Source organism: Mirounga leonina, unplaced genomic scaffold, assembly GCF_011800145.1.
Source record: "Mirounga leonina isolate KUSES-001 unplaced genomic scaffold, KU_Mleo_1.0 Mir_242, whole genome shotgun sequence".
In the NCBI taxonomy this organism is placed as follows: domain Eukaryota; kingdom Metazoa; phylum Chordata; class Mammalia; order Carnivora; family Phocidae; genus Mirounga; species Mirounga leonina.
The window spans coordinates 1935401-1953074 of NW_023270627.1; the positions used below are offsets into that span (position 1 = coordinate 1935401).

General features: G+C 38.9%; 1 protein-coding gene across 1 annotated transcript in view; it reads left to right on the forward strand.

The window, feature by feature from the left end:
* The window catches only part of ARHGAP21 (Rho GTPase activating protein 21), a 124612-nt gene extending 108237 nt beyond the window's left edge, over positions 1-16375 (forward strand). The window contains 15 exon segments of the mRNA XM_035029499.1: positions 258-542; positions 2498-2562; positions 2643-2779; positions 3623-3765; positions 4559-4714; positions 4819-4897; positions 5557-5630; positions 5708-5797; positions 8581-8706; positions 8900-8941; positions 9261-9366; positions 11286-11317; positions 13889-15517; positions 15519-15539; positions 15541-16375. Coding sequence (XP_034885390.1) covers positions 258-542; positions 2498-2562; positions 2643-2779; positions 3623-3765; positions 4559-4714; positions 4819-4897; positions 5557-5630; positions 5708-5797; positions 8581-8706; positions 8900-8941; positions 9261-9366; positions 11286-11317; positions 13889-15517; positions 15519-15539; positions 15541-15588 — 3033 coding nt within the window. The 3' untranslated portion in view covers positions 15589-16375.
* The last annotated feature ends 1299 nt before the right edge of the window (positions 16376-17674 follow it).

Sequence of the window (17674 nt, forward strand, 5' to 3'; positions counted from 1 at the left end):
ACATTTTTTTTTCCCCAACCAGATTAAAGTTGAGATTTCACCATCCTTGATTTTGATAAGAATACCTTGCCTAGCTTGGTTTATGCTCCAGTGTTTGTCATTCCTCTCCTAACAAACGTATATGATCGTGAAGCAGACACCCGCTATATCCACTGGGTGTACACGTGTGTGTGTTAACAGTGTTGCTTGATGTGTTTATCATGTCACCAAGAATTAGACAAACGTCAAGTATCCCTGAACTGTTTCGTGTTTTCCAGCGAGTTGGTGGAAGTATTCGGCCGTGGAAACAGATGTATGTTGTGCTTCGGGGCCATTCGCTTTACTTGTACAAAGACAAAAGAGAACAGATGACTCCATCTGAAGAAGAGCAGCCCATCAGCGTCAATGCGTGCTTAATAGACATCTCTTACAGTGAGACCAAGAGGAAAAATGTGTTTCGACTTACCACATCAGACTGTGAATGCCTATTTCAGGCTGAAGACAGAGACGACATGCTAGCATGGATCAAGACCATCCAGGAGAGCAGCAACCTCAACGAGGAGGTGTGTGCTCAAAATGCTGTTGATAAAACCAGATTCTTTCATCACTTTTTTCTTAGGAAGACTCAAAGAATCTGGTAACATTTGAAAAAAATTAAAATACGCTATTTTCACTTGAAAAATTGATCAGAAGGAAAACTCAGGTGTACCTCTTTTATATTATTTTCACTTATTTGAAAATCACCATTACTGAACTACGAAAATAGATAATTCATATATTTTGCCTATTTTCTCAGAAGCAGGATCAGGAAATCCTAGGTACTAGTCCTGGTCATTGCCTTTATGATTAAATCATTCCAGATCTGGTTCCTTATCTCAAAGACAGGATTATTGTGGGGCTTAAGTTATAGTGAAAATACTTATCAAAACAAATTACCGTGTCAATGCAAAGAGATAACAGATATGAGGATTTTCCTTCATGGAGATACTCAGTTGAGAATATAATAGAACGGGCTGTAGTACAGTCATTGGCTTCTAAGAAAACTCGCATTGTCAGAAATCATGTGAAAAGCCAGTTTTTCTTTTTAATAGGGAATGTTTAGGGACTTGAGAGTTTCTGGCTCACAGCCATCAAGATATTTTTTTACAACAGGAATTTCATTGATAACGTATTTCTAGTGTAATTATAAACTTGACAGAGCAAATTCGGCAGTGATTAAGTCTAGCTTTTGCTCAAGAGTATCTTTTCATATCATTAACACAGTTTTTCTTACATGTTGTTCTCACTTTTTGTGCTCATTGTTACGACAAAAAAAGTGCACATTCTTTTCCCCTAACTCACGAGACACAGGGACACCCCTATTAACTGTAAGGTTATGCAGAGTATGTTCTCTAATATAGTCATTTCCAATTATGTCCAATTCAAATTATGAAAACTTAGGTCACAGGAAAAATGACTGTGCCTTTTTCTCTGATAGTTTACACCCTACCATGTTTGTGGTTAAAAAATTAACACCAGATCCGTGTCAATACAATCTTTGTTCTATAACCAGCACTGTAAAGAGGGCATCAGACCTGAATTTCTTCAAAGTAAACAGGGAAAGTAAGAATATTTTACATGAATAAGTCTCAGCAACCATATGAATGTGTCCTAGTATTGTCATCACCATTTTGCAAACAAGGACAGTGGTAAAGAGAGGTTATGTAATTTCCATAAGGTCACACAGCTGGTAAGTGTCAGGGCTGGGATTTAAACCCGGGCCTGCGATCTCACCCTAGATCTTAATCTCTCACCTGGTAAGTAGGAAGAGTATTTGAACTCGAAATTGTTTAACTCCAAAGCCTGTATTGGTAAATTTTATTGTTCATTATAATCAAAATGAAACAAACAAAAAAAGTTGAGGATACATGTCAGTGTATAATTAGAACCGGTAGAAAAAAAATCATCAGTTCATGGTGAAATCCGAGTTTACCATATAGCATTGTAGAAGTTAATCTGTTGAGGTTGAAAAGCCCAGTTTTAAGCTTTTTCTCTTCTGATAATCTAAGTGCCACTTCTGATACTAAATGACCCTCTGTCTCACTACTCCTATAAATTCATCATTAACAGATTTTGACAGTATTTTTCCATCTTTTATCCAACTGTATTATTTTGAAATGCTGATCATTCTTTCTGGGATTAGAGGAAAAAACTGGCCCGCTCCTTCCCAGTCGTTTATAAAAAATGTCACATCAGGAAGTTTGAGCACCTGCTGCTTGCTGGTACTATTCTAGGGATTGTAGGGGTACAAAAAATAAACAGAAAGCTCTTTTGGCAGTATGTGGGGGGGCACTTGGATCATTTCCTGCAGAGTGATACTGCATGGTGATGGGGAACAGAGATTTTAAAACATACCCACTGAGAGTATAGGAACTGTCCTAGCTAAGCAGCGCAGTACAACAGAGAGCCTCAAAAAAGTAGGGATCCCGATTTATGTTTCAAGCTGACTTTGTATTCTTGCCTCCTGTTTCTTCTGTAGGACACTGGAGTGACTAACAGGGATCTAATCAGCCGAAGAATAAAAGAATATAACAGTCTGATGAGGTGAGAATCCCACCACGCCTACAAGTTAATTCTGGATGTAAAATACACAGTTGTTAAGAAATGTTCATTTCTTTCAGCAGCAAAGCAGAACAGTTGCCAAAAACACCTCGCCAGAGTCTCAGCATTCGGCAGACTCTGCTTGGTGCTAAATCAGAGCCAAAGACCCAAAGTCCACACTCTCCCAAGGAAGAGTCAGAAAGGAAACTTCTCAGTAAAGGTACTGATGTTAGTGTTCCTGGATAAATTTAACAAAGATGATGGGTTAAAGTTGGGATTTTAAAGGTATTTCATGGGGCACCTGGGTGGCCCAATTGGTTAAGCATCCGATTCGATTTTGGCTCAGGCCATGATCTCAGGGTCATGAGATGGAGCCCTGTGTCAGGCTCCACGCTGAGCATGGAGCCTGCTTAAGATGCTCTCTCTCTCCTTCTCCCTCTGCTGCTCCCCACTCTGTGTCTCCCCCCCACCCTCTCTCTTGCCCTCTGTAAAAAAAATTTTAAAAAAGAAAGAAAGAAGAAAGAAAGTATTCCATGTTTTTCTGTACCATTTCTGCTGACCTTAGCCCATTGTGAGCTAGCTCAGAGGTCACCTTGGGCCCGGTCTAGGCTAATGGGCTTTCCCTTAAGATGAGTCTATGTCTTATAATAAAGATGAAGTGAAGAAGAGTATACATCTACATAAAAGACACTACAAATTTAATGCAGAGGATCGAGGCACTGTTATTTTGAGGTAAAACCATCATGTTTCCTTTTGCTAAAATCTCACTATTAAGATGTCACATTGATCCTATTTTCTTGACTGTTTTAAAGAAAACCATGGTACAGATTGTAAAAGGGTAGAAAAGCATAACTGATTCCCATTAAATTATATGGGAGGTTAAAAGGAATGCTATATTAGGAAGAGAATATAATACAGTATTTTGATAAATATAGGACCTGTCATTTATAGTATAGGGCTCTGATGTATATCAATTTTGATAAAGGGCTTTTAAAGTCATGATTTAAACATGCTTGTTTCCATTTTCTTCTTCTGTCTTTTTTTTTTGCATAACAATCAAAAGATGATACCAGTCCCCCAAAAGACAAAGGCACATGGAGAAAAGGCATTCCAAGTATTATGAGAAAGACATTTGAAAAAAAGCCCACTGCTACAGGAACATTCGGTGTCAGACTGGATGACTGCCCACCAGCGCATACCAATCGGGTAGGAGACCCCAGCTGCCCGGACTCCCTCCGGTCATTAGTTCAGTTGTAGGCATTATAGGACCTGAGTGCACAGCCCCTCAGATGACACAGAGTATCGTTAATCTGCTGAGTATCTTCCTCTTCATAGCCCACCCAGCTTCCCTAAGCATTGCTGACCCGTAAGGGTGTGTTGAATAATTTTATCTATAATGCTCTTTTTCTAACATATTGACTCTGAAATAGAGTAATGATTCATCCATTAGGAATGTATCTGAAATGCTAAGAGTTCATTTTCAAATCATGTGTGTTTCTGCTTTTAGCACCTTAAAAGAAGGATGAGAACAAGAACCTGATTAAGAAAGTAATAAATGTAAATGTGCACGTGTGCACGCACACGCGCGTGCGTGTGTGTGTGTGTGTGTACAGCGTCCATGTTAGGATTTGTGCCATGAGTTGCTTGATGTTATTCTCTCCCCCTCTTCTCTTTTGGACTTTATTTCCCTTTATTCACCTGTGCTGTTCCCACATTCTCATTACTTCAGACTTGCCTCGTTTCCTCTTCGACGTTCATCTCCCTGGGGACCCTTTTCTCTCTCTCTTGACCTATTCTCCCGCTGTCCCAGATCTCTCTTGCTGCTTCTAATCTATTCCTGGTTCTGCAGTGTCTATATTCTGCATTTTCTCTCTATCAAATAGCAGCAATGTATGTATTTCCTCTTGGATGGAAAGGGCCTCTTAGCTGCGATATACATTACTAACAAATATAAACATTTGTGCTGTATTAAATAAAATATTTATTTCTTGTTTTGCAGTATATTCCATTAATAGTTGACATATGTTGCAAATTAGTTGAAGAAAGAGGTCTTGAGTATACAGGTATTTATAGAGTTCCTGGAAATAACGCAGCCATTTCAAGTATGCAGGAAGAACTCAACAAGGGGATGGCTGATATTGACATACAAGATGATGTAAGTGTGTTTATTTCTATTCAAATACCTGATTGGTGGGGTTTTTTTTTCCCCTTTGGTGGTATTGCCTACAAAAATGCCATGTTTCTATTCTGTACACCTAGAAATGGCGAGATTTGAATGTGATAAGCAGTTTACTAAAATCCTTCTTCAGAAAACTCCCTGAACCTCTTTTCACAAATGGTGAGTGAACTCCCACAAAAGATACCAGTTGAAACAGTTTAAAATTACATTGTTGGAAAGCCATAGAATATTAATATTTTGTCAAAGAATGCAGGAGATTTTGTTTAGTTGTTACTTCTCTATAAAGCATAATTATGGCTATTTTTTGGTCATTCAGATTTTTTTTCCCTCCGAATAAATTTCAATGAAAAATAAGAATTTATAAAATTATTTAGGTTCAGTAAAATATAAGTTATCCTGTTCATCCATGTTTGCTTGTCAAGTTAAAAATATATTATTATTCTCTGTCAGAAGTCTTCAGACATAATAAAGTACAGTTAGTAGAAAAACATTTTTTCAGTCAAGCCAGATATTTAATTTATATAAGACACTGTTCTTGATGTTGTGGTTGGGGGACAAAAGAGAGTGGAGACTATAAATATAGGACGTACTCTCAGAGAACTCACATTTTAGGGAATTTTATTTGATGATAAGGCTTGGAGGGTCATTAAAAATGATAGCTGTTTTGGAGACTTACATTTCAAAGGCCATTTGGGGTCATCACTACATTTAAATTTTCGTATTGGGTTTTGAAGTCAAAACTTAAAGGAAATCTCGATCACAACTCACCTAAGCAATTTAAGATAAACTTGTTTTATTCTTCTTATTGTTGTTGTCAGATAAATATGCCGACTTTATTGAGGCCAATCGTAAAGAAGATCCTCTAGACCGTCTGAAAACATTAAAAAGACTAGTAGGTATTATTTTATATTTTTGGAGGTGCAACTGAAATTCAGCCTCTAAATCCGTAATGAAAATAATATGTTTCAGATTCATGATTTGCCCGAACATCATTATGAAACTCTGAAGTTCCTTTCTGCTCATCTGAAGACAGTGGCAGAAAATTCAGAAAAAAATAAGGTGTGTAAAGTACATATTGAAGAGGTGTGCTTTCAGGGGCTTTCGTTTGAAAGATACGTGTTGTTGCTTCATGTCAGTTAAAATCACGGTTATAATTCAACAAAAGCTCTAAAATACACCCTGTTGGCCAATGAGCCCCTCTAAAGATCACTCTTAATAGCAAAAGATCCCAAATTATCAATTGCCACCATTTTTAAAAGACATTTCCTTTTACATTTATCCAGCAAGAAAAATGAAAAGTAAAAAATTTTACTTTTATTTTTCATCTGTACATTTGCGATACTTTTGCACAATACAACAATCAAAATGTACCAAACAGTATACGGGGAAAACTGACAGACATTTTCTTTTTTGTTTTTCAGTTTTAAGCAGATAAGATCTTCTTGTTTGTTTAACAGCATCACATCACCTTAGTCAAACACACCAAAATTTGTTATCCATTAATATTATCTACTACTCAGTTCATGTTCAGTTTTTCCTGATTGATTTCAAGATATGTCTTTTCATCCATGTTTGTTTAAATCAGTGTCTAAATGTCCACACAGTGTGTTTGGTTGATGTGTTGTAATCTTAACTTTATATTATTTTTATCCATCATTGATGGTTGTTGCCTAAACCTGTGATATCTTTAGAGGTTGCAAAACAGTGATTTTCTAAATCTCGGGCATTACTTAAAAATACAGAAACAAAGTCATTTGGGTTTCTGGAGAAGAAAAAAAACAGAGTATCACAAGCTCAGGAACACTGCTGTCACCTTTTCCTAAGGGTCATGCCTGCTGAAGGTTGAACAAAATGCATTCATTCGGGTCAGTTTAGTGTCTGTCATGTTCCAGAAGACAGTTGCTCATAGCTGTAGTAAGGCTAGAGTATGAGAACGGGATCAGCCCCTATTACCTGCAGATGGAGAAGTTTACAAGCAATGTTATAATATCCTTTAGATTCTCAATTTCCTCAACAGTGATAGGGCATAAAAGGAAAAAGGAAAAAAAGAGAGTGAGAGAAAGAAAGGAAAAAAAAAAAACCCTATATCAATTAATTGGACTGTTTCCAGAAGTCCATCCAGTAGGATCCAAAAAATTCTCAATATAATTATAGCTGAAATATTTTCTAATTATTTCAGCATTTCCCAAAGCGCATGACATCATTCATCACTTTTGCTGGATGTTAGCAGTACAGGGGACATAGCATCTGATGGTCTAATGAGTTTAGAAAATGGTGAATCAAACAACATTTAACAGGTTTCTTTACTGTAGAATTTTTTTTGTGGCTTTACCATATTAACTAACACTGTGACTCTTGAGGAAGTGGCTAAGGGCATTTCATTTCCCTGACCTATTTGACTACACTTGTGGAACGTCTTTCAAAAAATACAGAATTTGCCTTAAGTAATTAATGAATAAATAAATGGTGCACTATTTATTAGTTTTATGTAGGAGCCAGCTAAAAACTCAGTTATACCCACATAATAAATACGACTGTATACACATAAATAATAATGTGTGTGATCATTAGTCTACAAACTTAAATAAAATCATAGTAGACAAGAACCTAGTAAACATTTTGCATAAGAACTTTGAGATGGACTTGATTTTGTGAGCCACTTTTACCAGTACAGATGTAGAAATAACATCTTCCAAAGGGAGAAAAAGAAACATGCCTGTGTGCCCAGTTCAAGTCAGCCCTTCCTGCAGTCACATTTTCTTTCCACTAGGTCAACTTTCTGTGAAAATACAATGACTTTGATCACAATTTCTCCTTATATCTCTGTCGTATGATGCTTATTTTGTAGGGTAATGATTCACGTATTACAATAGTTAACACACTAGATTGCTTCAGAATGGGAGATCTGTGCATTTTACACTTTGCACCATACCTAAAATGTGTGTGCACATGTGTGAGCATGTGCATGGCTCTCCCAAAATAGTATAGTAGTGTGGTTCCCTAAACCAGTTTGACTTTTTGAGTTCTGCAGTGATCCCCGCTCCCCCGCCGCCCCCCGCCGCGGTATATTTTCAGGGTTGGTTGAAGTTACTTGACATTTTAATCAAATCCTGACTTCAAAATATACCAGACACTGTAAGATACAACAAACAAAAACAAAGGATCTGTACTTTTGATAATTGTGTAATTAAACAAGGAATACAAAATACCGTGGAAATGAATGTCCAAACATAGAAGCATGTTATATCGAGATGTTCGGATTGGCACAAGGATAAGCACAGAGCTTTGCAAGTTTTTATTGAAGTAAAAATTGGTCAAAAAAGAATATTTCTGGACATTAGGTTTTTAACTATTAGCACTTTTGATGTACTATGGGGGCAAATTTGGAAAATGTTATGTGTCTTTAAGCATTTTTTTCTAGTTGTTTGGGTTTTTTTTTTTTTTTTTTTTTTAGTTTTTGAGGGAAAGAGGGTTGCCCTAGTCTTTTGTGAGTTTTTTCCCTTTGATTTTAATATTTTTGTCAGTTAATGCAGCTCTTGCAATACTTGTTTTTAACCAGATCAATTGCTTGCAACCAAAGACTTCATGGAAAAAATGAATGCCAGTTAAGCGTGGTACATTGTCATTAAAGCAGGAAAAAGATGTTAGGTGTAGATTAGCTTATAGAAAGCCTAACTAGGAAGCGTTAGTTTTTTTATACACAATCGGTCAATCGTTCTTCTTTGATTTCTTTTTCATCAAAAGAACCTTTCAGAAATAAAATGCCAGACACGCCAATGGGAATTTAAGCCTACTTTCTTAAGAAAAATTCTGATATCTTTCAATAACATCCTTTGTTCCAGATGGAACCAAGAAACCTAGCAATAGTTTTTGGTCCAACTCTTGTGAGAACATCTGAAGACAACATGACCCACATGGTCACTCACATGCCAGACCAGTACAAGATCGTAGAGACACTCATCCAGCATGTAAGTTCAGGCTTCGTCTCACCAAGAAAATACTTTTTTTGTGAGTAGCTGGTATTTGGTAGGACAGAATTTGGTTATAATTTTTTTCTCTAAGAAAACTACTTTTTTGTTTCCTATATTATCCTCCAAAATATAGATCTATTCAGGGGGTCCTTTAGTTTCTCTTTTCACCTTTTTTTATTTTAAATTTTAGCATGACTGGTTTTTCACAGAAGAAGGTGTGGAAGAACCTCTTGTAAGTATCGTCCGTCAGCCTTCGTACTGACTTGTTTTCATTCGGGACATACCTCCTGATGCTCCAACAGCGTCAACTTCCTGCTTTGTATGCTCTTGTCCGCTTTGCACCCCGGAAGCAGGTCTATAGCTCCTCAGTTTCTGGTCGAATGAAAATACAAGTATGATGCTTATTTTGTAGTTAATTAATGACATGTAAACGATGTAAAAAGTTAAGCAATTGTGTTCCACTCAGTAAATGTGTCTTTTACTAAATGTTTGAATTTTAAAGAAAGTGTCTTTGAAGAGATGATGAAGAGATCTTTGTTTATTAACCATAGACAACGGTGCAGGAGGAAAACACAGTAGACTCGCAGCCAGTGCCGAACATAGATCATTTACTCACCAACATTGGAAGGACAGGAGTCTCCCCGGGAGATGTATCAGGTAACTCTTGCCTGGGCAGTATTGATCTCTAGGTGAAGCTAAATTCTTGTAACATGAAAGAACGAATCAATCATAAGTAACAATTCACTATGATTTTTTCCTTCTCTTCTCCTTCTTTTTTTTTTTCCTTTCTACTAATAAAAAATGGAACCTTCCTTTTCTGATTGATCTTAATTATCTTTCAGTGACTAATGCCATTGGCAGTGCATGGAATTGTATTGCTTGTCAGAATGGAAATCTGAGGGAAATGAGCATGCAAACCACTGTTTTGTTCTTTTTTTTTTTTTAATTCACAGTTTCCATGTAATAGTCATCACAAGGTAAAACAGATATATGCTACTGAATATGTGGTTGCTGTGATGGCAGAAAGTACGATCTAGACTGTATAAGTGGTTCTTATTCTTGAGCTAGATGTTCTGTTTAAAAGCAGCAAGTGAAATATGTCGAATTGCTAATGGGCGCCATTTTCATAAATACAGCATATTATTTGTCACTATAGATGTCACAGTAAAAGTCGACCTGATTTGACATTTTCTTTCTGTTTTCTCTCGCCGCCCTAATGTCTGGTTAAGTAGCGGTTTTCATAGGCTCTTTTGCTGACAATTTTCTCCTGCCAAACTGTTGCACTAAATCTAGCATGTTGTTTCACACGCTGTTCTCCCTTTGTCTCTAGTTCTTGTTTGAGTCCTAAAGGGTTTTTTCAGCACTTACTGACACAGGCAAATCTATACTGATGTTGCACAGGCGAAGTGGGAGGAGTCTATCACACGGTAATGTCGCTAGTGGATTCTGTGGTGGCCCTGATGGACAGCTGGAGCTGTAGGAAGAAGGAGGATTGCTGTCCACACTGTAGCTGCCTTGTCTGCAGAAACCCCCGATTCTTGTAAATGCAAACACGGTTGATCTGTGGTGTAAATTTTCTCTTAAAGATTATTGTAAACAGATCAATACTACTTTCTTAAAAGTTTTTCTGCTGTTTCTTGTTATTTCTGAAGCAGACCGTGAGGAGAAATAGCATGGTATGGTCTACCAGTTCTTAAAGTCATAAAGCATTTAGCCATGTGTTCAAAGGGGCGTGGCATGGGGCTCAGCTCATTAATTTTGAAAATCAATTTCCCTCAAGTTGAAAGACGAAATTCCACAATTGGTCTTCTCCTGAATAGTGCTAGCCCCTTCCTACCCTCTTTATAATTGTATAATCTGAGTTTTTGCCAGACAGTGAAAATTATGGTCTCCATTTTTCCATTTCCATAATAGCATTTGTGATAGATAACTACAAAACTGGTAGCAATTTAACCAAACTAGTCAAAAGGATCCCTGCCTGCACGGATATGAAACTGGGGTCTAAAGCGCAAAGATCAACATTATTGAAAAACCAAAGTGACCTGGAAGCAGGGTTACCTAATGCATCCAGATGCATGCAAGTATATGCTTATAAAATTTGAGTTTGACAGTCTGACAAAAATCAGCGTGAACACACCGAGTATGAGTGTCTCAATTTGTAGCTAGGACAACCAACCATCTTTGAAAGTTCTACATTGTGTATCAGTTTCAGATACAGGATGTGGTACATAGTACAATTCTTAAAAAGGTCTTCAAGCTTCTTTATGGCTAGATTTAATATTTAGAAATCTTGATAAACACTAGTGTTTCTGTTTTTGTTTAGTACAGGGCTCCTTTGCCATTCCTCTCATTGAGCTGATTCTGCCTACAATTCACAGCATCCTTTCATGGCGGTGGCTTTCTGTGGTGCAGCTTGCATCTTTGTGAGCTCTGACTATCCACTGTGTTCTCTTGTTCTGTTTGAGTTTTGCTTTCTCATTTCATTCTGTGCCTGTCTTTTCCATAAGTTTTGCATTGTTTGTTGAAAGCAGTAAAGATTGACTAATACTGACCGTGTTTTATTTAACTTCTTACAGACTCAGCTACTAGTGACTCAACAAAATCTAAGGTAAATGGTCTCACACAATTCTGAACTATTTGGCAGTGGGGGAGTTTCCTTTTGGCTGATTGTTACGATTAGGATACAAGTGCCTCCCTCTCAACAAAGTCTTAGAGAGGGAAAAATGAATTCTTAGACTGTGGTAGAACACTGGATTGTGAGTTGGAATGTTGGGTTTTTTCTCTGCATAGTTTAGCCTGATACGAGTAGACGCTTCATTCATTCTTAAATATGAACAAAAGCAGAGAAAATGGTAGAATGTGAGTCTCCATGGAACCATTATCCATTCTCAACAATATGTGGGTGGCCATCTTGTTTCATGTACACTTCACCTCAGTTCCCTCCCCTGGACTACCTTGAAACAAATCCCAAGCATCATACTTCACCTGTAAATATTTCAATAGTAGTATAGATTTCGTTACCACTACACATTGTTATGAAAATATATATTCTTGCCTTCTTTTCAGGGAAATCAGTATTTTTACATAATTTGTGTTCCGTTGACACTACCAATTACACATTTTGAGTAGTTCTGAGAAGTTCTTACTCTTAGAAAGTTTTCTATTAATCCAATTTGTCCAAACTTTGATCTGCTGAGACAGTAGCAGCTAGAATTGTCAATAAATTTCTTACAACTTCGTTCTCCATGTCTCTAAATGAGACATACATATCATGCATAAATATCGTAATGAGGTTGTATATGATTAAATTATAATTCTTGCAGGAAATTTTACAAAATATTCCAATCATATCATATCATTCATTATCACTTACCCTGTGATTTTTACTGGCTTTTTGCCCCAGCTTTTTATTTTGAAAAATTTTAAACCTAGAGAAAAGTTACAAGAATAATAGTTAGCACCCAAACCTTTTGCCTTAGATTTGTCATTTGGTAAATCTTGATATATATAATTTTGGGGGGTTGACTATTTGAGAATTACTTATAGACATGATAACACTTTACCCTTAAATGCTTCAGCATGCATACATTGAGTTTGGGCGCCATTTTCATAAATACAGTATATTATTTGTCACTATAGACGTCACAGTAAAAGTTGACCTGATTTGACATTTTCTTTGTTTTCTCTTGCCGCCCTAATGTCTGGTTAAGTAGCGGTTTTCAGAACAGGGCATTCTGTATAATCACAGTGTAATTATCATACCCAGGTATTTAACATGAGTACACAACATTACTATTTGTAATGGAGTTTTTACACAAATTTCCCCAATTGTCCCAATAATGTAAATGTAAATTGTTTTTTACTTTCCTATACAGGATGAAATTAAGGATCATTCCTTACATTTTATTGTCGTTTTTCTTTAGGGTGTGCTTTAATCTGGGACAGTTTCCTTTTTTTGTTTTTTTGCATCAGAAGATAAGATTTCAGATTTCGATGTAGATTTGGAGTTGAGATTTCAGACCTGTTTGAAATTTCTTCCTTCCCTCTTATTAGATGCGTATTTCTTAATATGTCTTAGTCTGTTTTCAGCAGAAGGTGTTAAAATGTGATAACCAATTAGCAGTGTACTGGATAATCAGGAAATCCTTTCCTGCTTGTAGAAACAAAGTTCTGTTAATCTGCAATTTCATTTTGGTGAATCCTGTTTACTATAACAGCCTAAGTTTTTACTTTTTCAAGACTTCAATATAGTAGTTTTAGTTTGTCTAGGAGGTTTATGACCATAGAGAAATCTACTTTCTGCTTCTGTTACTCAGCATACTTCCTGACTTCCTGCTTGTCTTACATGGTCTGTGGTTAACGAGCAAGTGGTTATTGACTCCCACCACCACCATTCACTTAGCAGATAGGCATCATGAGCAAACGAGTTAAATAGTTGTGATCAAGAACCTCTTAACGCATAGCTAACGAAGCCAGTAGACTGCACTACAACTGTATCAATGATAGTGCTTCTGTGGTAAGGATTTAAGATATTTAATTGACCTTATGTTCTTTGAATTTTCTGATTTTGTTGTTACCTTGAGATAAATGACCCGTTACCAACCTGATTTGCCTAAGGCAAGTCTGAAGATCCAGTCTGGCTGAACTAATGGAAGACCAGAGACTTCCCTTAGTGAGTTTATCTGATACAATGTGTGTATCATACGGTGTCTGTAATTAGAAAGTTGAAGTCAGTCATAAAATTATACTAACCTATGTCTGGGTATTATACTCAGCTATGTCAGGATATTAACTCCTAAACCTGTGTTCCAGATTAAGGAACCTGAAGAATGTGGAGCATCACAGAGGCAGGGGAAGTCAGTAGATGGCAGGGAAATTAACAAGAATAGAAGTGCTAGACAGCTCCAAGCACAAAATACGTCTCCGAGAAACGGATGTGTATGAGCCGTGACATAGCAGCTAAATACCACCAGCTGCCAAGAAACGGAACTAGTTAAATGGAAGTAACAATTTACCTCATGAACAGGTTACAAGGAGGTATAAAAAACTATGTTCTGTCCGTGCTTCTAGAGCTTTAGCAGAGTTAACTCAGTAAGAAATGTTTGGGGAAGGACCTTTTCAGAAGAGGAACTCAATAATGTCCCTGTGTTCACAGTCTCATTTCTCTGATTTCTCTCAGGGTTCTTGGGGATCTGGAAAAGATCAGTATAGCAGGGAACTGCTTGTGTCCTCCATCTTTGCAGCCGCCAGTCGCAAGAGGAAAAAGCCAAAAGAAAAGGCACAACCCAGCAGCTCAGAAGACGAATTGGACAATGTGTTTTTTAAGAAAGAAAACACAGAACAGAGTCACAATGACATTAAAGAAGAATCCACAAAAGAGAGTGAGACGTTGTGCAGAAAACAAAGGATCACCATTTCCAAAGAAAACAATGCCAAGAAGGACCCCGGTGCCCCGAAAGACGAGAAGACCCCGCCCCGAAAGGAGAGCGCCCCGTCGGAAGAGCCCTCGCCGCCGCACAGGGCGAAACACAAGCGGTCACCAACGCTGAGCTGTCGTTTCCCGGCGCTGAGAGAGAGCCCCGGGTCGCCCGCGACCCCCAAGTCCTCCCACTTCGAAGAGACCGGCTCCGACTCGGGCACTTTGCTTAGCACTTCCTCGCAGGCGTCCCTGGCCAGGTTTTCCACGCAGAAATGCACCAGTCCGGAGACGGGGCGCGGCGAGTTTTTGGCCGCCGTGAGCACCATCACGTCGGATTACTCCACCACGTCGTCCACCGCCTACCCGACCAGCCTGGACGGCAGCCGGCTCAGCCCCGACGTGCGCTCGGTGGCCGAGAGCAGGGGCGACGAGGCGGACGACGAGAGGAGCGAGCTCATCAGCGAGGGCCGGCCGGTGGAGACGGACAGCGAGACCGACTTCCCCGTGTTCCCCACGGCGCTGACCTCAGACCGGCTCTTCCGAGGGAAGCTGCAAGAAGCCAGGAAGGCGGGCCGCCGCAACTCGGAGGGCAGCGAGGTCAGCTGCACCGAGGGCAGCCTGACGCCCAGCCTGGACAGCCGGCGACAGCCCTTCAGCTCCCACAAGCTGATCGAGTGCGACACCCTGTCCAGGAAGAAGTCGGCCCGCTTCAAGTCCGACAGCGGCAGTCTGGGGGACGCCAGGAGTGACCGGGAGACGCCCGCCATAACCAGGGTGTTCGACGTCATGAAGAAGGGCAAGTCCACGGGGAGTCTGCTAACGCCCACCAGAAGCGAGGCAGAGAAACAGGAACCCACTTGGAAAACGAAAATCGCAGATCGGTTAAAACTGAGGCCCAGGGCGCCGGCCGACGACATGTTCGGCGTGGGAACCCAGAAAGCCAGCGGGGAGGCAGCCAAGCGCAAAAACATCAAACGCCGGCACACGCTCGGAGGGCACAGGGACGCGGCCGAAATCAGCGTTCTGAATTTCTGGAAGGCGCACGAGCAGGGCGGGCAGAGGGAAGCCGAGCTCTCCGCCGTGAATCGGCTAAAGCCGAAATGCTCCGCCCAGGACCTCTCCATCTCCGACTGGCTTGCCCGGGAGCGTTTACGCACCAGTGCTTCCGACCTCAGCAGAGCAGAAACGGGGGACCCCGCGCCCGAGAACACTGGCACCATCGAGAGAGCCACGGCCGGCGCACCTTGGTCTTCTCAGCCCGCCGCGGGCGGTTCTCCCGGCACCTTGGCTCCAGCCACCAGGCCCCTTCTTTCCATACCACCACAGTCACCCGACCAAGTCAACGGAGAAAGTTTCCAGAACATGAGCCAAAATGCTAGTTCTGCAGCATTATAATGCCCAGCCTCATAAACTTGTCTGAAGCCCCAGGCACTAAAGCACAGTTTCATCCCTGTCTTTAAACTGGGGCATGTCCACTATAGCAAATAAAAAGCTACTGTTACACGTTCCAGTAACTCTGTAAATATTTTCTTGTACCAGAATTGTTATTATGCAGCCTTCATTTGGGCTGGTTTCATCATTTTGCACTGTGGAATAGCTTTACAGTGCATTACTACAGCCAGAAGAACATATATATGTATATTTAAAAATATATGGGATAGTTGTATACAAATGAGCAAGGTATTTGTTGCAACTTACTACACAGTGTATACCCAAGATTACTGAAGCAAATAGCTGGCATAAGTGTGCAGCAAATTTGTTCTTTTGGTTTCATCACTAACAAAAGTGCCTCATCATAAACATCCGTTTGGTTATTAGGGTGCCATATTGTTAAAATTAGATAACTTACATTGAATAAATGAATGCATTTTATTGGTAACAAATTTCATTACATTTACCAGTTTTAACACAGGTGGATACGGAACTTGCATTCTCTCGTCATTCCAGGTGGATCTCTGAGTTTTATATTCAAACTTTTAATACAGTTTTTGAGTTTTGTGTGACTTGAATTTTTAATCTTTCTGTAAAATACGTAACTTAAATGAACATATTATATGTGTATCTTTTCTTCAGATACCAGATTTGATATAAATGTTGTAACATAGGTGTGTAGATAGTGACCTGGATGGAACTGGCTTCTTTATCGAGAAGAATATAATTCTGCATGAGGACTTAATGAATCCAAACCTGTGTCATGCCTGTGTGCATACCCAATTAAACACTGGAAATAAAAATTGTTTTGGTGAACTTGGCGTGGCTTGAGACTTACTGTAATATATTTTTAAATGTCATCCATTTATAACTGCCTTAATTGGTCCTGATTTTAAAAAAATATATATTACCTACTCTAGGGGCACCTGGGTGGCTCGGTCGGTTAAGCATACGACTCTTGATCTCTGCTCAGGTCTTGATCTCATGGTCATGAGTTTGAGCCCTGAGCTGGGCTCCAGGCTGGGCCTGGAGCCTACTTAAAAAAAAAAAAAAAAAAATTGCCTACTGTATTTGTATATTCCATCTCTCCTTTTTTTTTTTTTTTTCTGCTATGGCTGGGCAGGGATCTCTTATAAATGTTTACAGTGGACAACCTCACTTCTGTATACAGATAATATTTATCTTTTCTTTTTTTTTTAATGTTACGTTAATCACCATACATTACATCATTAGTTTTTGATGTAGTGTTCCATGATTCATTGTTTGCGTATAACACCCAGTGCTCCATGTAGTACGTGCCTTCTTTAATACCCATCACCAGACTAACCCCTCCCTCCACCCCCTCCCCTTTAGCACCCTCAGTTTGTTTCTCAGAGTCCATAGTCTCTCATGGTTCGTCTCCCCCTCCGATTTCCCCACCTTCATTTTTCCCTTCCTGCTATCGTCTTCTTTTTTTTAATATTTAACTTATCTAGCTAAAGTAATGTGTTGTTTACTTATTGTTGGAGATAGTAAGTGAAAAGAACATGCATTTGGGAATCAGACTGACTGACACTTCCTAGATATGTAAACTTGGACAAATTATTTAACTTCTTTGACTTTATTCTTTCATATAAATAATGATAGTATCTATTATAAGGGTTATTGGATTTAGATGAGATACTGTTCCAGATACAGTGCCTGCCACACATGACTTGCAAAATATGTCAAACCTGTTCTAAGAAATAATGGGTACTTAAAATCTCAGAATGGTAAGCCTGGAAGGGCCTTGAAAATCATCAAATCTAGTGGTTTTCAACCCTGCCAGACCCAATATTCTCATTCTATAAAGGCTATTTTTTAATTTCTCCTTTACTATTCTGAAGTGAAATTCACAGATAATATAACCTACCTCTATAATAAATCTACATGTATAATATATACTTTATTCAATATAGTATAGGATGTCTGTAATTGTCTTATTATTATAGAAATCAAAGGAAAGTGATTTATAATAAAGTAATATTTTAATATGTGAAGTAGTCAGATATTTGCACCAATATACAGAGTCACTAACAGTGCAATAACTTCATGTCCCATGAATAGTTTTGCGACGTGATTTTCTTAAATGATGGT